This window comes from Drosophila innubila, assembly GCF_004354385.1.
Source record: "Drosophila innubila isolate TH190305 chromosome 2R unlocalized genomic scaffold, UK_Dinn_1.0 1_C_2R, whole genome shotgun sequence".
NCBI classification, from domain to species: domain Eukaryota; kingdom Metazoa; phylum Arthropoda; class Insecta; order Diptera; family Drosophilidae; genus Drosophila; species Drosophila innubila.
The window spans coordinates 16472856-16498499 of record NW_022995374.1 but is presented as its reverse complement, the minus strand read 5'-3'; the positions used below and the strand labels follow the sequence as shown (position 1 = coordinate 16498499).

Genomic DNA, 25644 nt, shown 5'->3' with positions numbered 1-25644 from the left:
TGAATCGTGCCTCAAGTGCTAAGCGACGCACAAGTCCAGAGAAAGAGAGAAAGAGAGAGTGAGAAAGAGTGAGTGGAGAGAGGGGGAGTGGAGTGGGGAAAGAGTAACTATCCCGCTCACTCTTAGATGTTCACTCTGTCTGTCGTTTTCTGTGTGTGTTCGCGACAAGTTTCTGCAAAAAAAAGTTCAATTTACGTCGCGCTGTGTTATGCAGTTTCTTACCCCTCTCCTTTCCTTCTTTCTCCCCCTCCTTCTTTCTCTTTTCTCTTCCCTTTAGCTGCCTATTCGAACAGAGCCCTCGCTGCTTTCTTTCTGCTTTGTTCTTTCATTTCGTGTTATGTTTTTTTTTACTTTTTTTCTTGTCATTTACTTACAAGGCATTGCTTTGCCACACAGCTACAACTGCAGATACATGTACGTATATATATCTAGATACATTTGTATGTACATCTGTAGCGAGTCGTGTATTTGCCGGATGTCATGCTGGGTCTCTTTCCCGAAGGTCGGAAGTGTATTTTTTTAAGTACACGTTTATATAATTTGATATATGTCGTATTGTCGTTTGCCATCTCATGTGGCCATATATATTGTTTCCCACTGTATGAGAGATACAAATGTATCTGTATCTGAGTCTGCACTTGCATCTGTATCTGAATCTGCATCTGTCGCATGCATATTGCGAATGGAAAGTGTGCAAAAAGCTCTGATAAAATGCAGCGTATCGCTTGTGAAATGGAACAGTTGAACGAGGTCATCTACTTGCATTAATGAAGCAATATATTTTAGAGGGGAACATGCAGAATGCTAGAGAAAGAGAGAGAAGGAGAGAGAGAGAGAGAGAGAGAGTGCCAAAGAGAGATGTATATATTATCATGTGTTGTGGTAAGTGCAATTTCAAGAAATGTAGAACTCGTTGAATTATGTCTGAAAGGTTAGCTTGAGATACATGAAGTGCATAAGTTTAAGCTCCAGTTGAGTCTGAAAATGTCAAGTTTGTAGCCAGCTTTGTATTCATTTATGAGTGAGGTCAAGTTCAGAGTGCATTCAATTACATTCCTTTTGAAATTGTCTCTTCAGTGAGTTGCAATTGAGTTATGAATGCTAAGCATATAATTCAAAGCAATTATTGTAGTCATTTAATTGATATTAAGTCTTTAGAAATGAGATAAATTAATGTAAAACGCATTCAAATTAGTTCAAAAGAAATTCTGTTTGATGTGCTCTAATCTGACTTGTGAATGTCTAGAAAAGTTGTTCAATTAAATAATTGAATCTAATTTTTAATCAATTAAAAATTAATAAATTATTTCTATAAATTTAACTAATTAAAGTTTTTTAATAGCTATAAGAAAATACTTTGATTACAGTACTGTCAGCTAATAAATACTATTATTTATATTTTATTAATTATATTTAAAAAGAAAATTAAGATTATTTTTTTTTTACACAAAATTGCAATATTTTTTTTAACAGAATAATGAATATTTAAAAAAATGAATCATTGGATAATAATTTTTTTTTTTATGTTTTTTGTAAAACAGAAAAAAACCACTCAGTACTCAGATACTGTCAGCTAATGAACTAGCAAATACAATAACTGTACTCGGAGCACTCATTTATTTGTTGTTTACACTGTGCACATGTTAATGAATGTATTGAATATTTATTGACCCGTTTACACAATTATTCACCCTTAAGAAGCACTCGTATCTCATTCTATTCGGCACCCTCATTCGTCAGCTAACTTTGAGAAATAGCAACTACTTTGCCCCCCTTTCCCTTTTCCTCTACTTACTTCTTGACATCTTCATGTCCATTTCATCCATTCATTCATTCGCATGCACAGCTCATCGGGTTTTTGTTTTGTGTTCGTCTTTTTGGTGTGTGCGACATACTTTTAAATGCCAATTACCAGCGGTTGCTAACGGTTTTCTATTACCTGTCTCACTGACTGACTGAATGACTGACTGTCTTGACTGATTTTTTTTTTTTTTTTGTCAATATGCCACGCACACAACTGTCGTCGTCGCCTGCACTTTTGGTACGTTGCCGTTGCAGCACTTTTTTCCGTTCCAAACTTGCGTCAATTACAGACGCTTTTTGATGGTAGAGCAGGGGGAGGTTTGGGTTATGGACACCCTGCGGGGCCCAGCCGTGACTTGCATAGAAATAGACCATTTTGTTCTTCTCTCTCTCTTTCATTCTCTTCGTACATTGCTTCTATTACCAACTTCGATGGTTGCCTAATTCGCAACGCTACAATTAGTTTTTCATTTGACATGCTTTTTTTTTCACTTTGTCTTCCCGTTTATTTTCACTTTGACTCATTACAACAGTTTTTGGCCCATGTTTCTTCTCTTTCTGTCTCTCACTCTATTTCTTTCTCTATTCTCTCTGTGTATTATTGTTATTATGATTAGTGCTTGTGCCACGTTTTCGTTTCTTTTCCTTTCTTTTCATACGTTCAAAGAATTCTAATATTTTCCAAATGAAATTCGTGAGTGAAATACCATGAAATATTTAGCTAACAAAAGGCCTTTCCCTCCACCTTCCTCTTCCTCTTCCACCTCCCATTGCCTCTTCCCCTACAACAACAACTGAAAATGGAGCGTTGAGTTTTTGCCTTATTTTGTTTTTATTTCGTTTTTTTTTTGCACGCATTATGAGCTTTTAGTTGGTTTTTTTGATGAAAAGTATCTTGTAGATAGTTTTAATGCCCAAGCGGCGCCTTTTCGTTCGAATTTCATCGAAATTTTCTGCTTAGGCAGCGCCACAATTTTAGCGCTGCCGCTAAAACCGCTGACTAATGAAATTTTAGCGAGGCAGCGTGCAAAATGTATCTAGATACTGCGCGTATGTGTGTGTGTGTAAACTTTTGTGATAGAATATGTTGTAAGTGTCTTTTGGCAGAAACTTCAAGTCTTGAGATACTTTGACTCAACTATTGTATCTGTCAGATACATTTGCAGTTGCAAGCATATGAGCTGTCCGATAGTTTCATTGGTCATTCCATGGATATTAAACAAGGCGTTAAGTTATAATTGTATCTGTTACGCTCTATTCCACACTCACTTGAAGATACTTTTGCGTCGGTATTGTATCTGTCAGATAGTATTTGTAGTTGCCAACAGATACATTACAGGGAAAATATATTAATCTTCAGATTATGATTTTATCCTTGAGATACTTTTGGCAACTACAGAACTGTTGTATCTGTCAGTTACATTTTAAAGTTAGCTAAAATAAGAGCTCGTTTCTAACTTTGTATCTGTCAGATACTCTTTTGACTATTCTACTGAACTTAAATAAGACTAGTTTATAATTGTATCTTTCTGATCACTTTTGCAACTTTTAAATTCATTTTATTTGTCAGATACTTTTTGTACTTTGATACATTTTCTCTTAATCTTTTTGGCGCCATAATGTAGCTGTATCTTTAACGCTTTATTTCCTCAGCGCAGTCCTCATTTATCTGTCAGATACTTTTGGCTAATGTGTTAATCAGCTGCTTAATGGTTTATAGCTTTATGATTAAGTCGTTTACAGTTGTTAAACATCTATTTGGGTTCGCCCGAAATATTTCACAACTTTTTCAGAGCAACTCACAGATACCTATCTGTAGGTGTATCTGTAGTTGTAGAGCTGCCCCGCAATCGAATCAAATTTTTGTTCAATTGTTTTTTTTTTGTATATCCAGATTTTGTTTTGTATTTGACTTTGCCCCTTTTCGAATGTAATTTCGTTTGCACGTTCTGCTTCTTATTTTTCCTGATTTTTTTGAAACCTTCTTTTTTTTTTTTGTTATTGTTTGTCATTATTTGTCTTTGTCTCGCTCGCTCGTGGCTTGCTATCTCGCTCTCGATCTGTAGCTTTGCTTTACCGCTGCTTTAACATTATTTGCTGTTATGTAAGCATCAGACAACGTCGCATATTTTGTTTCAATTTACTTTATTTTTTCTTTTTTTTCAGTCTTTTTTTCTTTATTATTTTTATATATTTTTTTTCATTTGCTTTTTCCTTGCGCGTTGCCGGCGTTTTGCTTCATGTGCATGTGCCGCATTATTTGGTAATTGCCTCGGTGTGTGTGTGTGTGCCGCAGTGTAACTGAACTTGAACGTCGTCAAGTGAATATTCCTCTCAAGCACTGTAAGATTTTGCTTTAAGCTGTAAACAGGAAGATAGAGAGAAAGATAGAGTGAGTGTGTGATAAAATTAGTGGGAGTGAAAGAGAGTAAGTTATATCTGATAGAGGCTGCTGATAAAGTCCTTATAATGATTACCTTCTCCAAAAAGATAGAGACATACGATAAGAGAGACGGAAAGATACTAATTTACAGTTAGGTGCAACTATGATTTTATAATAATATTGTTAAAAAATTGTGCGTAAATTATTCAAACTATAATTTAATGTAATTCGATTGAAAAATTAAACAATACTTTTATTTGTTAAAGGCGATGTTTTCATACTTATTCAACCTTTGTACAAATTAATATTTTATTAATATTATTGATTAAGTTTCTATGTGTGTTTTAATCAATATTTCTAATATTCTTATTTTTAACGCAATAAACTAAGTTAGATGTATGTCTAATGAAAATGTCTAATAAAAACAAAAAAGCTCAGAAGAAAGAATTAGGCAAAAATATTTAAAAAATAATTTTTATGACTGATTAATAAAAATGAATAATGCAAAACCCGCAACAAAAAATTTAATAAAAGGGGTGAATAATATTGATGAAATTCTATAATGGTACTAATATTAATATTACTTTGTATAATTATTGAAATACTAAAATGTAATTTGCCAAAATTTGCACAGCTTCACAAAACTGTGGCTAAAATTGGGGGACTTCCGGGTATACAATGATATGTTATTACAAATCAAAAATAATAAATAAAATTCCCAATAGTTGTGGTAATTATAATGCAATTCCGTTAGTAACAACATAATAATGGCCAAAACTTGTATGCAAACAATTGCAAAAATGTAATTGAAGTTAATAACAAATAAATCAAGTGGCAATGGGAAAACACAAATTAAATGATAAATAAATAAATAAATTGCAGCGTCACACAAAAATGCAAAATAATTATCAACATAATTTTTGATGCAAGTTGACAAGTTTGTTGTTGTGATTGCTGTTATTGTGGGTGTGAAATAATTTATGCACTATAAAACTTGTCTCATTCTCATTCTCGAATTTATTTATTAGCCAGCATAGAAATAAAAGAGCTGGCAACACTTTAAATGGGGGCGTCTATTTCCCCTCCTTTCCCTCTCCTTCTCTTCTTCACGAAAACGGGGGCAGTAGTGGCAAATGGGAGGGAGTGGGGCGTGGCAGGCTGAGCAATTGGGTTGTTGTTGTTATTGTTGTTGTCGGAGACCGGTAGACTAATTAGATACAATTTCCAGTTAGTGTGGTATGCCATTTTAAAAGCACGTTTCTGCTCAGTTGAAACAGTTGCAAGCTAAAAGAATGATTGGAGAGAGAGAGAGCGAGAGAGAGGGGGGTAAGAGTGGGGAGAACCAGCCGATAAATAGCGTACGATGATGGCTGCAATACAAAACACGTTTTTACTTTATCGTTTGCCCCACCCTTCCTGCTGTCCCGCCTGCTCGACATTTATTTACTTGTCCGTGCTTTGTCGCAGGTGAACGTGTTGTTCTAGTTGGCAATTGCACACGTTACAGTCTACAGGTAGTAGTTGTATCTTGTAGATACATTACAGAGCTCACACAGATACTTACCAATTGCTGTAGATACTTTGGATCTGTCTGCAGCTGGCCATTTGTGCAATGCTTTTGTAAACAACATCTGAAAAAGAGAAATATATGCCAAACAATTTAAGAAAAGATACAAAACCTTGAGATACTTTTAAAGCATAAGATAGAAATATTTCGAAAAAAAATAAATCAATTAAGGAATTGCAGTTTATTAAAATAACAAATTCATTAATTTTACCAGCTAAATTTAGCTATTAAAAAGCTAATTCAAGTTGTGATCCTTTTAATACATACAATAGTATTAGTAAAACACATGTGGTTGCATAAATTCTACTAAAAAAGGAAATCAATTGTAATTACTACGGAACTAAAATGTATTTTAAAGTTTATTAAACAAACAGAATATCTGATTATATTGGCTAAATTTAGCTATAATAAAGCTAAATCTTTCAAAGCTACCGCTAAATACTTGAGTATAATTTGAAATGTTTTTTTTCTCTATTTTTCACATTTTTCATGTGTATTTAAATGATTTATTTCAGTTATTCTCTGGCTATCCTGCTCCCTTTTGGCCGCTTTGCTTTTATGACTATTACAATTGCTATTTACAAAGTGCCAGCCAATTTGTTAATGCCATTTTATTTAATTTTTTTTTATTTTTGGCGCGCAATTTTTGGCCACTTTGACTCATCGCTGTCGGCGTCACAGCGTCGCTGCTGGCGTCGCAGCTTCAAGTCATGCCCCCCTTTGCATAATTCGTCACTGGCAAAATAATTTGTGTTTTGCTTCTGTTGCTTTCTTTTGCCACGCTCATTAGGCTTTCTACGCTTACGCTCCCCGTTGAAGATCTCTCTCACTCTCTTCCTGCCTCTCTCACGCTCACGCTCTCGCTCTCGCTATCTTTCACGCTCCCATGCGTGCGCGTGCTCACACTTTGTGTGCGTGTGTGCTTTCTTTTGATTTACTCTCGCGCGCTCTCCCGTTCTCTTGATTTTCGTTTCGCTCTCTGCCTCTTTGGCGTGCGTTTTGCGAGTGGAACAAAAAAAAAATGTTTATCATAAGTTTTAATTGCTCGAATCTCTTTAAACACACACAAAAATTGTTGCTGCGTTCTTTTGTTGCCTTTACACTGCTATTTATAGGGTCTGCATTTGTTGTTGTGTTTGCCCATTTTGTGGGGCGTTTGTGTGTGTGGAGTTGTTGTTGTTGTTGTTGTTATTGCGCTGTTGCTGCGCTGTCGATTGTAATTACTCAATTGCTCATACGCCACCAACGCCGACGTTGACTGCGATGACGACTGCGACTGCGGCGGCAACGTCGCTGTTGTAGCGGCGTTTTTTTCTGTTAAGTACGTAGATAAAATAAATGGAATTGTTATGGTAGCCGCATTTCTGCTGTTTCTCTTTTATTTCTTTATTTTAGTATGTTTTTCCATATATAATTTCTTGGTTTTTGTTTTTTTTGGACAGGTGCTTGAACTTTGTGGTCGACTTCTTCGGAGAGCTTTTGCCTTTTTTCTGCGCTCTTTTTATGGAAATTTCTTATGATTGTTTTTTTTTTTTGTTTGGCCTTTGTTGTTGCTTTGTGCAAAACACGTTTTAGGCCTTTTTGCGAATGCAACGTCAAATCACAAATACAATAACAAATTCAATGCAGTTCTCTGCTCTTCTTCTTCATCATCTTCATCTTATTTTTTATGCGCCGGTTTACCTTCAATGCAATATTGTGGTTGTTGTTGCTGTTGCTTTTGAAATCCAGTTTTGCGCAGCTGCAGCGATTGTGAGAGCAGCGCCGTTGACGTCGACGCAGCAGCGTTTTGCGAACAAAAAACAATTTCGCTGACCTACTAAAAAAAAGAATGAGTAAACATTAAAAACGCGCGAAATATAATTAAATATGAGTGCTTTTCAATGTGTGCGACGATCGCGCGAAGTTCACAAAGATAAAAAAGCAGTCAACAAACAAAAACAACAAGCAGCAACAGCGACAGCAGCAGCGACGCGACTTCACTTCAACGCACACCCATCTCTCTCTCTCTTACAAAGCTGCGCTCGAGCTTGCATGCGGGCGCATGAGAATGCATTTGCCTGACCGAAGAGAGCGCATGTGGGAGAGAGCTTAAGCCTGCAGAGAGTGTTGAGCCATATGCAATGCCTGCCAGCGTCAGCGTCGACGTCCGCGTCGACGTCGACTGCTTACGGTTTTATTTTTGGGGACTGTTGCCTGGTTATGGTTTTTCTTTATTTTCGGTGTTGCTAACGGTGCTGGGGCTTTATTTATATACGACTCAATGTGTATATACATATGTATTTGCGTGTGCGTGAGTGTGCATATAAACATGTTTTCGGAGCTGCGCTTTGCGAAATGCCAATGAAATGCAATAAGGCCTGACGCAGCTTTTTAACCCGTTAGCAGCAGTGAAATTGCAAGTACAGAATGCGAATTGAGTCATAGAAATGGTGGAAACGAAACTTCAAAATAAACTAAGAGGAATATGAGAAGTGGGCTAAATAATTAAAAGATAGATAGAAATTATTTCTTGCCGAGTTTCTTTTTTCCGATCCTTCAACATATGTAGAACCATCTTCATTTTTTGAATAACCCCTTACCTTTTGTTAATTGTCTTTCAGTTTTTAATTTCTTTAATATAATCTTATTTGTTAAATTAATAGTTTAAATCGTAATTGTATTTTTAAATGTTGATAATTTTTTATAGACTGCTTTTGGTTGACGTTAAATAAGTAAATTAAAATTTGAAAAAAAAATTATAAATAAATTAAAATATTTAAAAAATATCTTAAGTAGTGTAATTAAATTTGAATAAAACTTTTGTTAACACTTTAAATCCATTTAATTGCCAATGAGAACTTCCTAAAATTTGTAAGTCAAAAATTCCAGCAATTCTGTCACTTCATGGGTTAAATTATGTGTGTGTTGCATGTGGCATTGCTATGGAACTTCACCACGTTTGTGGTAGCCCCTTACATGACAACCTCTTCATTTTTTATTATTATTATTTTTTTTTTGCCACAAACGGTTTTTGGTATTGCTGCATCTTTTTATGGCATTGATATTTTTGTTGTATTTGTGTTGTTGCTTCTTCAATTTTCTTGTTTGTTTTGCACAAATATTCGTATCGCTTTGTACGTTTTCATTTCCTTTATTGACCCAATTCGAGGACTGAACCGAAAGCAACTTCAACGAATGTTGGCATTTTGTTTGCTTTATTTTTATTTTTTGGATTGATTCTTACTACAAATGCATGTTGCATGCAACTTTACAAGTGCTAAAGGCATAAATATTTTAAATAACTGAAATGTTTGCAATTTTCTCTTGCATTTGCATAAGAAATGAGCTGTAGAAATGAAAGTGTAGAGGCATGCAACATGCCACACATTTTTGTTACAATTAACCAGATAAATAATTAATTATTACACTTGCAATATTCGTAAAATATCAACTGCAAATCAAATCTCAATGAATTATATATTTTACTGCTGTTTTGGCATTATTTACTTATTTTATGCTATAACTAAATTTGCAAGAAATATTTTATATAAGAGTGGGAGACATTAAGATATCCTTTATCTGAGAAACATATTTTAGAGTCGCTAACGATTTAATAGCTTTTGTAAATTATGAACATTTCTATTTATATATATTTTATAATAACTTTTATATTAGAATACCCCGTTTAACACATATCATTAGTATAGGGTATTAAAACGGCTGCACGCACTTAATACCGTTACGAACACGTGTAGAACGCCATGTTTGTTTTACTTTTCATATCTTTTTTCTATAGGGATATATTTATAAACATATTCTGTAAATATTTCGTTTTTTTGTGGAGCTTAAAATTTTATTGCTGCATTTGCAGAAAAAATATTCATGGCCAGACGAAAAAACGTTGATTTATATAAATGTTGTGAATGTTTACTTTTTTTGTAATGCACAAAGCAGTTTATTTTGGATCAGCGGCAATTTCAATTGATTATGAAAACGATTAATTACAATTCGCTATATTTTCGGTATGAGGGACAGGGAGTTGCTTAATCAAATTATTAATGCCATCCGCCTGAACATCAAATATGAATCGCATTTTTAAATATGCTTTTTGATTGCCATAAATAAATTAAATACTTAAAAAAAATAAAAAAGCTGCTCGTAAATTCAGTTTTAATCAAAATATTGCACTAAAGTGCCGAATTGATTAACTGTTGAGGTCAGCGAAATTTATTCATATTTTCTTACATTTTTTCATATTAATTGAATTGACTTACTAATTGAATGACTAACAATTTAAATTGTATTAATTGTATAATGTATTATGCTTTAATAATTAATGTTAGTAATATTTAAGTAAATATTAATGTTACTTAATGGAATTTGCATTAATTTTTCTCTTTACTCTTTTCTCTCTTTTTAGGTAAGTTTCCTCTTGATGTGGCTTAATGCTTATTATATTTATGGTATGGTATAAAAGATATCTAAGTGAAAGTAAATTATTGATTTATTTGTGTACTTCGTGGTCTCATTATAAAGCCAACTATTTGTATTTAGGGTATTTTTAGAATTCCAAAAAAACTATCTACAGTTAGGAACAGGTTTTTTTTACTATTACTTCGGCATTCAATTATACTTTTAGACTTTATTAACAGGTAGGCAGGTGGTTGTTAAAACATGTTGCAGCTAGCGGAAGTAATTGCTTCATATGCCTCACGTTTTTTACTGATAAGAAGCTCCACTTACCGAAAGCAGACATTTGTTTACGATATTCGATATATGAGTGTATACAAATTTGTATCCATTATATGATTGCATTCGATGCAACAAAGCGTGGCAAATATATAAGTTGATAAAAGATACAATGTTTGTTTATCTAGCGCAATTTTGCAAAGCCAAAAACAACAATTCGAACAATAATTGACAGTTCGTTCACACCAAAAACAAAATAAGAAACAAACAAAAATTTCATTTTTTTTATCTTATAATATTAAAATTCTGCCTCGACATTGTGCTATCAGCACATTTCACAAGACCAGCTACAATAACAACAACAGCTTATAACAACAACAACAACTGGCATGCAAAACAAACACCTACGAAAACAACAATCTAAATATGCATATGACAAATATATTTGAAACGGATTAAAGTCGCCTAAAAAATGCTCTCTAAAATTTGTAGAGTACTTAAATATTTCCATCTGTTTGTTTGGAGTCGGGAATACTATGTTATTTGCTTGTGGAATGCTGTTTAATCAAAGAATGCCATTCATCAGTCCTAAAAGATTAAACAAATAGCTATGAACTTGGAAAAAAGTTTAGTTATGAAATTTAGTACATTTAAAGATAAGACAGTATCTGTCTTCTTAAATTTTGGATGAGCTACAAATAGTAAGCCGCAAAAATATTTTGAAAATCAACTATTTTACTGTAAATTGCAAAATATATAGTGATATAGAAACTGATCCCTACCAAATTTAAGACTTATCTTATAGCAGACATCTACATATTGTACAACTTATTAACTTTAAATGTTGATTTTAAAAATATTTAATACATTTTAACACGATAAATGGGCGTGACTCTTGCTATAAAAGTGCAACAACAGAACAAAGTGCAAATAAAGTAGTTAAAGAAGCGAAAAAGAAGAAAAATTACAATATTTTTAAATACTGGATAAAACAATCGCCAAAGATACAGAACCAGCACAACCAACAACAAACAAACCCAAAAACAGCTGCAACAATGTTGCAATAAAGAACAACAACCGAATAAAATAGCATATTTGTAGAAAAAGACTAGAAAATATCCTATAAAGAGTTTAAAACTTTTATAGAATTTTTAATTTCTTATTTTTATACAATAGTTAGATGATGTTTTTTTATTTACAAGAAATATAATAATAATAGTTTCTTTTTTATATGCTGAGAGAAGAAAAAAATGTTTGTTTAACTTTATTTTTAAAACAAGTGAAATAAACCCGCTGTTGTACCCCTTTATATTGATATGCAGGGTATATGAAATGTACAAACAGATACATGTGTTAATTTGCGATACGTTTTTTTTCTTCTGTTGATGATGGAGACAAACTTTGGCTTACTGCTGACAAACAAATATTTAATGCAAGTCGTTGAGTTCAGTTGAGTTTTTGGCTACAGGTCGCCAACCAGGTGGGAGTGTGAAAGTGTTTACAACAACAACAACAACAACTGCAATGTGTGCACTTTGCTCTTTCTCTCTCTCTCTCTCTCTCTCTCTTTCTCATTCTTTGTGGTTCTTCTGCTTCTTAGTTGGAGATTAACACATTTCAAAGTAGCGCCCAAAAAGCGTTGTGGCCAACAGCTAATTTAGTGGCCGACAACAAAGTAAACATTTGAATTGCGATACGCAGGTCTCGACTCTACCTTGCCACACGATATTTTGTGGCAAGCACGCGTCTTGCGTTTCGCACTTTTGGCCATTTAAGTGCCGACGGGGAGTAGTTGGAAAATGGAGAAAATGGAAATGGAAAAGTCTGCGCGTTGTTTGCATAGTCGTCCATCGTCATATTGCCTCTCATCCAACTCATCGCAGGTGGCGTTGATTATTATGATTCTATGCTGGAACTTGTGGCTGAATGTAATTTTTATGGCACTGCAATTGCTTTTGTTATAAATTTTCCTGCGCAACATGAAGCAATTTTACGGTTTGTGTGTTTGTAGATTTTTCACTTGTTTTTTTTCGGAGCACCAAAATATACACATTTTTATTTCTAGCATATTCCCGTCAAAGTCTTTTTAAGTGTTTCTTTATGTTTGGAGGTTGGTGTCTTTATAGCTATGCTTACTGACAAGTGTGAGGTTTAGTGGTTGTTTAAGTTGCCAAGTGGGCAATAGGGATGATCATCTTGAAAATAAAGAAAGCTGCGAATTAAATAAAGATTTCCTGCTCTTTATAAATGCATATTTTACGAGACATTTGTGGATGAAGTCCACATTTTTTCATTCTTAATGTTCTGCCAAAAAGATTTATGAAATAAGCTGACAATTTAAAACTGATGTGAAAGATTTAAGAACTTACTTTGTATGTCAATTATAAGGTATTGCTGTTTTGGGAATCTCTTCTCAAATATATTTACTTTGTTATACAAAACGCAAAGATCATTAACGACTCATTAACTAAATGAATTTATTTTCTTTTATTCTTATATTTGATCAAACAAATTTTTACATATCTATAAAAATATATGGATGCATATAACGTAGCAATTGGCAATGTGCCGAGAATAAAAGGCCATAACAGGCTAAATATGTATTAATGTAGCTCTTGTAGATAAATGATGAATGAACAGATGATAAATACAAATATATAGAGGCAGACTTTCCTGGTTTTATTATTACTTTGAGTTTAGTCATTTTAAACAACTTTCAAACAATTGAGAAATATTTTTTATTCGCCCATTTGTATATTTTTGATTTTAATTGGGTTAACAAGCTGAAATTTGACTACTTCGATTATAAATTCGATTTTATATCTAGTCAACAATATATAAGTATATTAAATTGCATCTGAATATGATTTTATTAATATGAATTTGTTTTCATATAGAGAAACACTCAAAAATCTAATGTAGAGATGATGATCTATTTATCTAGAGTTAAATCAATCGATATTCATTTTAATTTTATTAATTCTTTGCAACCAATTAAGGTTCTGTTAATTATAATTATTATTGATATACTGTGACGTATTTTGTACTCTTCATCTTAATTTATGTTTTAATCTTATAAATAGATTATTTCTTTCAAGTACTTTTGGCACATTTTTTCAAAGAGACACGTGCCCAAGATTTATGTAAGACTCTTATGCATACATAATCCATGTTGCTCAATTTCCGTCAGGCCGACAAAAAACTAGAGGAAGAATGTTTTTAAACAAATTTTGTGAGGTGCTTCAATTACGTAGCTGATTAGTTTTGTTTCTATTCCAAAAGACATTGCCAATTGTCAACGTTTCGAGAAATATAGCAAATATTTAAGGCATTGACGTAGAAAGAAAATGAAAATCTGTCTTGTAGCAACAGATAAAAATTGAAACACCTTGGGAACAGCAACAACAACAACAATAAATAAAGTGAAAACAGCAAAAATTTCAATTGTGTCGTTGACTACGCATTGCCATCGTCTCAGGGGAGACACACGCCCCCTTTTCAACTGTCCTCCTTCCCTTCTCCTCAAACGCCACACACACACATATGACAGTCATAGATTGTGTGAAAATCTGAGAGATTTGTTGCGGTGACTTTTCACTATAATTTGTCGTTGTTTTCCGTCCGTCTTACCCCTCTATTTCCTCTTCCTCTGGCTCTGCCTCTTTCTGCGCTTGCATGTGCAATTTACTTTTTTGGTTTCTGTATTGCACTTTCGTACAGTTTTTAGTTAATTAAATTTAATTAAACAAAATGTTAGTCAATTTTGGTAAATGTATCCTCCAGATACTTTTTTATTATTGCTCGCTCTGTGTCAGTGATCATTCTTTACAAAATACAAACAAATATTAAATAAAATCAAATTGATCTGACGCTTGAGTTTTTTATGTGCATTTAAAAGCATTTTCCATAAATAAAAAACAAAAATAAATGAAAAGCGAACAGCGCAAAACCAACAGACGAATTAGTAAAGATTTTCACATGAAAAGCGGCGCGTAAATTACGCGCAAAGAAAAACTTGACGAAGCAGGCGAAAAGGAGAAGGAGGAGAAGCTGAAGTAGAGGATGAAGCAGACGTAAGATATGTAAAAATGAAAATTGTTTTATGTAGGCAGAATTTTCCACATAAATTACAAGAGAGACGACGACGACATGGAGAGAGAGAGAGAGAGAAGAGAGTGAGAAAGGGAGCGTTAGAGGGAGGCGGTTGTCATAAGTGATCAACGGTTGCTTTGGGCCTGTCTATATAGAGCTGAAACTGTAGTTGTTGTTGTTGTTGTTATAGTTGTGCTTCTAGCCACGTCAAGTGAACTGACATCAAAATGACGAAAACGCAAATCAACAGCAAACAGCAAACAACAAATAGACAAAAAAAAAAAAAAAAGAAAATAAAAGAAAAGAAAAGTCCGCCGAGTTTGGTGAAAAGATGGATGGATTTATGGTTTGAGGTTTTTCTTTTTGTTTTTTCCTTTAGGCGGTTTGGGTGGTTGTGTCTAGGGCGCGTCGAGACCATCTCTAGATTTTGTTTTATTTTTCCTATATATACAGAAGCTTTTTGGGTTAAAATTGTTGTATGTTGTGTCTGCCAGTGGTTAAGGGGTTAAGTTATGCGAGCTGTAATTGAGTGACCTTTTGCCGAGGGTCTCCGCCTCGGCATTGTTTATATTAATGAGATCAAGGGGCTGGTTCACGTGTCAATGACTCGATGAGTCAGTCGATGAGCGTGGGCTGTGCATTAACATTTTCTTATCCTTTTTGTTTATGATTATCCCTCGTCTTTGTTTTTCTTTAATTTCAATATTTTCCCTTTTTATTTGCTTAGCTCTTCTTTTTACTTTACTCAAAGTTTAGTTTGATTAAAACTTTGTTTACATGTTTTTCCTGAATTTCATAACAATATAAAATGTAATCATTGGATTGAAATAATAAGGTTTCAACTTGTTCTCTCTTTTGTAGGCTTTCTAGAATAGGTTTTTATAACGAAATTGGCTTAAATTTTTGTATTGTTATCATAGGTGATTAACTTAGAATTTTTAAGCAATATTATTTTTTTGAACTAAAAATTTTCGTCTGCTACTTTATATTATTTTACTTGAAATAAAATTCAATTGTTTTGTGCTTATTCACATATGTATCTAGAAGCTCTCATTCTAACATTTTCTTCTAAGTTATTAAATGAACCATTTAATGATAGATGTTCCCTGAGGTTTTTGCTACTTAAACTTAACTTGCGTTGTTGCGATTCTCAGACACTTCATCAAATGGCTTAAACCAGCACATAAATCGCAATTCCGGGAAATGCGAAGACAAGCTAAGCTGCTCTGTGTCCGCCTTTTGTCTGTTGGAAAAGTGTCGGCAATCTGTGAACTCTAATTGAAAATCATTGAAAAGCCAAGCAGAAACAACAATGTCCAACACCCTGGTGACAAGGATCTAGTAAAGCAGTTGGAAGATACAGACTGAGAGAGAGAGAGAGAGACATAGATTGAGATAGAAATAGGTAGAGAGGGAGAGGATTGTGAGTGAGTAAATAAAAGAAAACTACGACACGAGCTACAAAAATCAAATGCCGAACTAATGACAATTTTCAATGCTTCACGCGTTGCGGGGTACCACAACCACGCCCCCTCTAAACGCCCATGCTGTGACTAATGAGTATTTGCCGACTTAGATAAGAAACGTACTGTCCGCAAGAGTCCAGAGGGGCAGGGGAGAGTAGGGCGGTGGCAACTTGTTACCAAGTAGCAACGAAAGATTTGTGCCAATAGATACAACAACTAAAAGATACAGATACAAGGACAGATGAAGATACATATAAGTATATAATGTACTTAACTTGATATATGTATGTGTGTACTTATAGTTAGTCAAGTAATTGTTTTGACTATATAATAAAATATACAAATGTATTTGGTTATTATTATTTTAATTAATATTAAAACCCAATTAAAATCAGTATTTCCCTTATTTAATATGTGTTAGGAATCATAAGTAATATATTTAAAAAAAAAACAAAACATCAAGAATATTTAATTTATTTTTCAATATAAATGATGCGATTTTTAATTTTGTTCAAACAATTACTTGACTTACTGTATGTCATTGATGATTCCGACCAATACGCTGACGTCTCTTTTAGCCAGTTTCGACAGTTTGCACATGTATCTGCGATCGCGTTCATTGATAATGATGATGATGATGACGATAATGATGATGAGCAATGCCAATAAAATGCGATCGAAAATGGTCTCATCTCTAGATGATATTGTTTAAAAGGTTTAGCTCGAGCACATGATTGATTGCCGCACAAGTACGTGTATCTATACATACAATACAATATGGCATTTCAGAAAATTGTATCTCAAAGATACATTTACAGATGCGGATGCGAATGCGAATGCGTTTCGCGTTTGCTGCTAACTTACACAACTTACACATTGCTTCATTATTTTGTAAAATTATTTTTGGCAGTGTTGCGGTGGCGTGTGGAGGGGGGAGGGAGGGGGGTTCGGAGGCTGGCCTGCTGCCACTTGACTTGAACTTTTTGATGTTTTTACTTGGCCCAAAACAGATACCCCCAAATACAGTTCCCAACAGGCGCTCTTGTCGCTCACTGATCTGCAGCATTTAATTTCATTGTGTTTGTTGTTGCTGTTGTTGTTTTCAATGTTGTTGTTGTTGTTGTGGCTGCTGTTTTAATTAAATTTCGCAATGCAAACGTTGAAGAAAACATTTCGTAAATTGCATTTTATGTGCAATTCTCGTTCGACATTTGCCGGCCTCGTCTCGCAGCACACGCACACACACACACTTACACACTCACATGTTGCAAGGCAAGAGGTCGGGGGAAAGTTGCTGCTGCTGACAAAATACAGTGCAACTAATTGCGAGTAACAAATGCCGCCTCATGTTGCTGTCGCCTGACGCAGTCCTAGCCAAAAAACCAAAAAACCTAAAAATTAAATGATATTTTGCACGAATATTTTTTTTGGGCCGTGTGCGTTGCCTATCAAAATGAAGGGCAGCCGCATCTGACTCGTTTCTGCGGCAGTGGAAACGTCAGTCACTCACTCACTCACTCAGTCAGTCAGTCAGGCAGACAGGCATCAAGAGGGAGCAACTTATGAGTCTGGTCTAATGAGCTGCCCCTTTTAATGAATATTTAGTTGAGAGTTGTAGAAATTATTATTTAAGATATTTGCTGGCAGTTGAGGCTATAGAAAGGATAATTTTCTCTAAATAGATGTCTGTTGAGTGTGCAATTATTTAATGATATATTGTTTGTATGATTTATGATGTTACATTTTTAAATGTCATTAGGAATATAATAAATTGTAAAGGCAATTAAGAATACTCTTTTCGATAATTTATTTTTACATAAAATCAAGTTAATGAAGAGTATTGACAAATCATTAATGAATACAATTAAAAAGAATAAAATTAAAAAGGAATCAAAGTAAATAATAATAATTAAATCTGATTAATAGGCTTACCTCTGTAATAATAATGAAAATAATTTAAAAACGTTACAGCTGCTCATATAATTTTCAATATGAATTTTTATTTTTTAAATTAATGACATCAATTTAGTACTTCTTAAATTAAGTATTTCGAAAGCCTTTACAAATATTATGTCTATCACTCAATTTTAATATCAGCAGAGCTCTATATTTTATTTATTATCAACTTCTATGTATTTGTCTTGTGTTTTTCATCAAGTGCTTTTTTCACACTACAATATCTACAACGAATATTGTCGATTTTGGCTTAAAAACTATCGTTTCGGCCTTTAAGATCTGCATATTCTCAAAGTCGGGTTGATGAATGGCAATACATCAATTTGGTCTGATTGACTAACTGACTGATTGAATGAAAGACTGACTCTGGCCAGACGAGATACCAGTACATCTAGCTATTTATATTACCTCAATTCTTTATCTGAGATTTCACAACTTGCAACTTGCTGCAAATTTCTTCATTTTGCTCGACGCAACATTTTTTCTTTCTTTTTGTTGTTGTTGTTGTTGTTTTGACTGCGTAAATTTCTTGGCAAGAAGACGCATTTAAGTGTAGTACTATATTTTGTAAATGTATCTGTATCTGTATCCGTTGAATGTGTCGTTGTTGTTGAGAGACTTGTGCAGTTTATAGTGTTGACCATTTGATCAACTGAGTGCAAATTTCTCGAAGCAAAACTTATTTGTGATTTGCAATTTGCATGCGGCCAACGATGGGCGCTGACGCGTCCGTCTGTCCGTCCGTCCTTCTGTCCGTCCGTCTATCTGTCTGTTTGTCCGTCGTATCCCTAGCGAATAGTTTTGTGGGTAATTCATCTTCATTTCGTTGCGGTTCGAGTTGAAATGCGTTGTGGTATGCAGCCGCGACACCGCCACACCACCGAAACGCCCAACCGACGCGACGGGCTATTTTCAATTCGTTCGCCGATGTGCCAGAAAAGTTTCAAATGCTTTTCGAAAAACCAAAATACGAATACAAAACTATTTGTATGCCTAGCAAAAAAAGCCAAAAAATAAAAAATTTAAATAACAAAGCAAATACAAAATAAAATTTAAATCTCTTTTTTTTTCTCTTTGTGGTTGCCATGCACTTAAGATAATCCGACTGATGCCCCCACATCCTAACCCAAAATTCATCCAAGCAGCCATCAATCATTTGTGTTACAGCTTCCACTTTGTTTTTTCTTCATTTTTTTTCTTCCTTATGTACATTTTTTTTTGTAATTTAATCAACAGTTTCCAGTGTCGTCGTCGGCTTTTCCTAGCGGGTGGGCGTCAACGAGAAAGACACACACACACAAACTAGGGAAAATATATGATATACATTATTATTAAAGGCAAATTTGACAGAAAACAAATGTTCTATGTTGCCCTGTGTTGGGATTTTATACACAAATCTCGTGTCAAAGCTGTTGATATATTTGATTGAAACTCTTCAAGAGTTTTCAAGTGCTTGTAAAATTGTCGGTTTGCTAGATTAAGTTACAAGGAATATAGACACTTGGTTGACGAAAAGAATCTTTGTCGTCGGGGTCAAGAACTTCTGTAGAGAGCAACAAAATTGCTATTAATAAGTTCTTTGAACTTCAGCTTTCATAACTTGTATAACTTTGTGAAAACTCAACCGATTTCCATGCGAAATATCATTATGATCATGATTTGGCGTCCAAATTAATGCTTCATTTAAATTTTCAACATTTACAAAAATTTTATTATTTTCGACCGTTAGACATCCATTTTCCATAATCTTGGCATTTTTTTCAAAAACTTTGATTTCCCGTAATTTTGTCAAAACTCAACCGATTTGCATGTGGAATTTCCTTAGTTTATGATTTGACCTTTAAATTCATCCTGCATTTAAGTTTTCAAGCAGAAAATTAAATTTTAACTTATTGCCATCTTAAATATATAAAAATACTGAGCCACATTTATAAAAAATTCATCTAGGTGAGCAACATAAATTTCGAACAAGATCTTGACCTTAAGCAAGATGCTGTTGTTTAACTTTAACTCTGATGAGTGCTAAAAAAAAAAAACCGTCACACCAACGATCCATTAACCTAATTACAAACTCAGGTGAAGGTAAACTTAACAACACTGGGTGAAAATAAAAATAAAATAAAAATACAAAAGGGTTAAGTGAGCTCGTGAGTTTGGGGAATGTTGGGAAAAATGCAGCGAATTAAATAAAAAAGCAGAATTAAAACCCTAAAAAGTACACGTGAAAAGTGGCGTCAAGAGTGGCAGCAGACAGAAAAAACGCGAAAACTAGAGAAAGAAAAGGTTAATCATGACAAATGCTAATTAGTAAATGAATTACTGCAACTAACTAAAGAGAAACGGCGAGAATTACGCAAGAGCTCGCAAAAATGCAAGAATATAAGCTGTAATATACTCTACAGAAAATCTTTACCGTTTGACTGTTATGAAATACTTGTGAAAATAGTTGGAAAAATTTTAAAACTATTTTCAAACAAGATAATTGGGGTATAAATTAGCGAAAACCTTAGGAAAACTTAAAATTTTTAATAGATTCAATTTTTTTTTGTCTTTCTAACAAACGCAAAACTTTCTTAGCTTTATGCTAACTTTGTTAACCCATTTCTTTTTTGTCCGGGTATAAGCATATTAACAAAAATAGTTGAAAGTTTGCACAATATTTTGCACAATTTCCTGTCATATTTCAAGTTAATTAGCACAAATATTGGCGCATGTTTGGCATTTTGGTGTCAAGTCTATGAGGCCACAAACAAGCTGTTGGCCCACCAGCACCACCTGTCTATATGTACATATCTTTCCTATATATTCCCATTCTCTAGATCTGCATTTGTGGCTCATAGTTTTTCTCACCTGAAAAGCGTCAAATTTAAACTTTTGCCAATCCTTCCCTCCCCACCACTCGGCGTTGTTGTTGATTGACATTTGAACGTGACATGAACATGTTTCACCTAAATTCCGCAATTATTTATAGAGGTCCCCTTATACTTTAGCTGAGATTATGGCTAACATATGCATCGGCGCTTACTGACAAACTGCTTTTTTGTTTTTTTATTTAAACATTTTGCTGACAGCGTCAATTAACGTAAAAAAAAAAAATATGCAAAAAAATAACAAGTTTATGGTTTCACTTAAAAACTGGTGCACTCAAAATAAAAATAAAATAAAATGTGCCCAACTAAATAACGTCATTAAAGCCAGAAAATCAATTCGTTTTAGCTGCTCAACTTGCATTTGCGCTATTAAAAAAATGGTCTAGAACAGCGATAATCATTTGACAGGCAGTCAACCAACAGATTGTTTGACATGTGTATGGCAAGTAATGGTCAAAGAATGTTTTTCTAATTTACAGGTAGAGCATTGTAGCTGTTGTTGAAATACCAAGAAATTCAAGTAAAAGCCAAATGTGTTTAGGCAAATATTTTTAGATCAAGATGAGCATCACATGAGCCTTGAAAATATGTTCAAATACATAATTTCCATTCCACATTTGATTTCTCTGTCAGCTTTATTCGAAAGCATAACTCTGCTTCTTAAACGTCACGAAATACTAAAACGAAACTAAACAAAATTTCCATAAATAAAAGAATCTAAAATATAATAAAAATGTTGTTAGTGGCAATGGAACGGTAGGAATGTTTTGCTTATAGCAATAAAAGATTATCGTTCTAACAATTAACCCAACATTTGCAGCATATCTGGATATATGGAACAGTTCAAAGTAATTGGTATTAATATTGTTAAATTTCTAAATGAGAATATGTTTTATCGCATGGTTCTCAAGACTTCTCTCATCTTTCTGCTGGGCACTTGGATGACCAAGGAGTTTGAGCTTCATGTGATGCATGTATTAAACTGATTTCAATCAAAGTATTTGCTGTTCAAGATGTTTCAGTGTTTAGTTTAGAGAATCAAATAAAGTACAGTGAGATTAATGAGTACTCCATGTAATTAAGCACTTATATTGTCTTTTATTTACAAAATACTTAAACAATACTCTCTAATACGAAACAACTAATACTTATATATGTTTGTATGAATATATTACTATTTACAGTCCACACAAAATCAGAGTCAGCAGCAAGCACTTATGAACAAGTCAAACGACGACCTAAGGAGAAAGCGTCCTGAGACTACACGGCCAAATCACATTCTACTCTTCACTATCATAAATCCCTTCTATCCCATCACAGTTGTAAGTACACACAAAAATTATTTATTTTTCTTTTCTTTTTTTTTTTTTATATACCATATTTTTATCACCTACTACTACTACTTGTTATTATTATTGTTGTTCTGGCTTATTCTAAGACTTGTTCATAAATTCAACAATATTTTGTATACCCTGTGGAAATAAATAACCTATGTAGAGGGTATTTTAAATTTGTTTTTTAATCTTAAGTGATAATTTATTTATATAAAGAATAAACCTTAAAAGAAGGTTATTTTATTCATATTAGAAAATTATGTTTATAATACAGGTAAAACAAATGTTTTCAAATTTATTAATAGAGACTGAAAGTCGGAGATTTTACGCTAGACTCTTGATATTTTTTATATGATTATTTAGGTACAGCAAAAATTGCATAATGATTGAGTGAAACTCAAACTTAGGGTATATTCCTCGTCGCGCACTCTCGAATTTATACTTTAAGCTACTTTGTAGCAAACTTTTGGTAAGGCGATGAATAACGAAATCCATTGCAATTTATCGTGTGTGTGTGGTTGTGAAAACTTGTCACACACTTGAATGTAGAGCTCAGCTGCACGGATATATGGATATATGGACAGAGTGCTTGTATGGATGTTACATACACATATATGGTGTGACAACAGTTATTTGCCACACTGTTGCCTCACTTACCCGAACGTTGGTGTTGTTTTTGTTGTGGATGTTGATGTGTTAAGAGTGACAGCAAAAGTTGGCAGCTGGCAGGACGCTTTAGATTTCTGTAGTAATATTTTTTTTTTTTTGGACTTTTTATTTTGTTGCTGTTATTTTTGGAAGGGATTTTCATTGGCTCAGCCAGTGGCATTATGTGTACGAGTATGTCTTTTGTGGACAGTTGGGATTTTGTGGCAATATTTGTAACTTTTTAGCAACAAACTGGGCAGAAAATCTGTTACAATTTAAAGCAGCAACAAATAAACGACAATTGGAGATAGAGAGATAGTCAAATAAAGGGAGAAAGAGACAGAGATTAGTGTATGCAATTGTTGAATCTGAGTGTTTAGGCTGAGTGCATTGTTGGACGTGCAACAACCTGCAGCAACAACAGTAACTGCTGCACCACTTGCAACAATAACAACAACAACAACTGTATCAACAACAATTACAAAACACAATGCAAAAGCAAAAAAAAAAAAGGGAACTTAAAAAATGCATGAAGTACTCAAGTGTTTGCCATACTCAGATGCAGCACAGATACGCTAAAAACAACTACAGTTTTAGATACATTTAAGAATGTCTGTATCAAAGTATAGCGACTGTAAAATATCCTGTAGTTAACAGACAACTAAGATAATATGATATCAACATTTTGATTCTCGTCTTTTAAATATTAATTTTGAATTTCGAGTCGAGCTTGAAAATTAAAATCAATAACTTTTTAAATTGTGCAAAGGCTTAAACTTATTCTGGACACACTGCTTAAAAGAAAGTTCTGAGGTTTAGAACTTGTTCTTGTTATCAGTGTATTTGTTTTTTTTTCTCCTTGCTTTAGCTTTATTTAAATATAGGATTATGTGCAACTAATATAGTCACAATTAAAAGATTCCAGGGTATACTAGCACACGCATATTCACACTTTTGTTGGCCCGCACTGACACAGTTTATTGTCTTTTTTAGCAAAGGCAAAACATTTGGCGGCACAACACAAACAACAGCACAAGCGATAAAGATGCAGGGATATAGTGAGAAAGAGAGAGAAAAACTGTAACAACTACAAAAAACAGAATACGGGAATGTTATATTGTTGTTGCAGTATTGCAAGTGTGTGTGCGTATGTGCAGCATGTGCTGGCAATTGTATTTTCCAACACTTGAGCCAGAGAAGAGAGCGTGTAGTGGCACATAAAATCCTGTGAAGTGGAAAACATGCAGCATATACATAAAAGCGTTGAAAAACTGTAAAACTGCAAATTATTTGTGCCATCGTGTCTGTAGTTTGAAGGCAGCCAGGGATACGGGCTGGGATAAAGCCAGGGATAGAGCTCAGTTTTCCCAGACATGTTAATTCGCAGACCAACAAAATGATAAAGCAAAAGCAAAGGCATTTCCCGACGACTCTCTTTCCCTCTCTCTCTCTCCCTCTCTCTTTTTAATCTCTTACTCTCTCTCTCTCCTTTTCTCTGACTGACTGAACGACTTTTCGTACTTCTTTTTTGACGATTGTTGTTGTATCACTGTATTCAGTGTGGCGTTAAGTCCGACTTGTAGGATTTACTTATATACGCCTGGCCTGTTTGCTAGATTTTTCAACGCGTCTCGCTATCTCTTTCAGTCTCGTACTCGCTCTCCCTATCCCTTACACTTTTCCCTTCTCTGTCTGGTATAAATCTTTTGTTGATTTAAGGCAAACTGGGTATCCTGCTCTGCGCTGCGAGAGAGTGTTTGTCATGGAATTAAGCAATTCCTTTTTTGCCTTTATGGCACAAATTAAAAGGCTTCTTCTGCATACTTCTTTCTCCCCCAATTTTTTTTATATATGGGAGTGCATCGTAATGTTTTGTCAGTGCAAATGAAGATTAAGTGCACGTTGCGCTTTATGACTGATAAGCTGAAAGCATCAGGAAATGCATAATAATGCAAATATGGTGCAAAAGACACCTCAATACATGCACTCATAAAAAGAAAATAATTTTTTAATGACTTGAGTAATTGTAAAAGGAATTTTCAGAACAAATACTCACAAATTGCTGAGCGAATTATTATAGTTTGAAAGCAGATTTTATATGCTTTAAAATAAAACTTTTTTAATACAATTTTCACGAGTTTTAACTGAGTTAGTTGGGTTTAGTATTTTGTTGGGTTGTTCTGAAATGCAGTTATCGACACAGAAAATTCGTTTTAACTCTTTTAAATTTTCCTATTTAAAGAAGAGCTACCAAAAGTTATAAAGTAGCCAATAAGTTTCCACATCTTCGAGCAGACTTAGCTTAACTAATCGCAAGCTAAACGACCTCTAATAGCAGACTGAACTTTTGTCAACAATGTAGACTCACATGAGCTAAAGTTTTGCCACTGTAATGCTGCAACTCATTTCCGGAGCTTTGCCAGCTTTCTAACTGCCAAACAAAGAGAGAAAGAGAGAGAGAGAGAGAGAGAGAGAGAGTGAGTTGACTGATAGCGACAGAGATGGAAACCGACATGGATAGTTGAAATTTTGTAGAGCTTATCGTGGAACAAAAAGCAACTCTGCGGGGATGCAGCATGAAGAGAGGGCAGAGATAGGATTAAAAACTTTTTAATAAGACGACACTAAAAGCATCAAAAGAAATTTTTGCTGCATATGTGCAAAGTGCAGTCAATGTGAAGCCAAACACAACTACAACAACAATGGCAACAAAAGGCTGCGAGAGTTAACTTTTTGGCCCGAATGCGCGTAAGCCAACTTAAAGTTAAAGCTGAGCAGAACAATAGAAAACTAGTCCTTAGAATTGGGGAAATGTGAAACAAAAAAAAAGAAGGGTATTATAATAAACTGAACT

At 34.0% G+C, this 25644-nt stretch overlaps 1 protein-coding gene across 13 annotated transcripts in view; it reads left to right on the top strand.

Moving 5' to 3' along the window:
* LOC117784241 (heterogeneous nuclear ribonucleoprotein L) overlaps window positions 1–25644 on the top strand; it is a 127349-nt gene that overhangs the window by 10636 nt on the left and 91069 nt on the right. For all 13 annotated transcript variants that reach the window (XM_034621922.1, XM_034621920.1, XM_034621918.1 and 10 more), the window contains one exon: window positions 21993–22130. In XM_034621922.1, the coding sequence (XP_034477813.1) occupies window positions 21993–22130 (138 nt within the window). The remainder of the gene's footprint in view (window positions 1–21992; window positions 22131–25644) is intronic.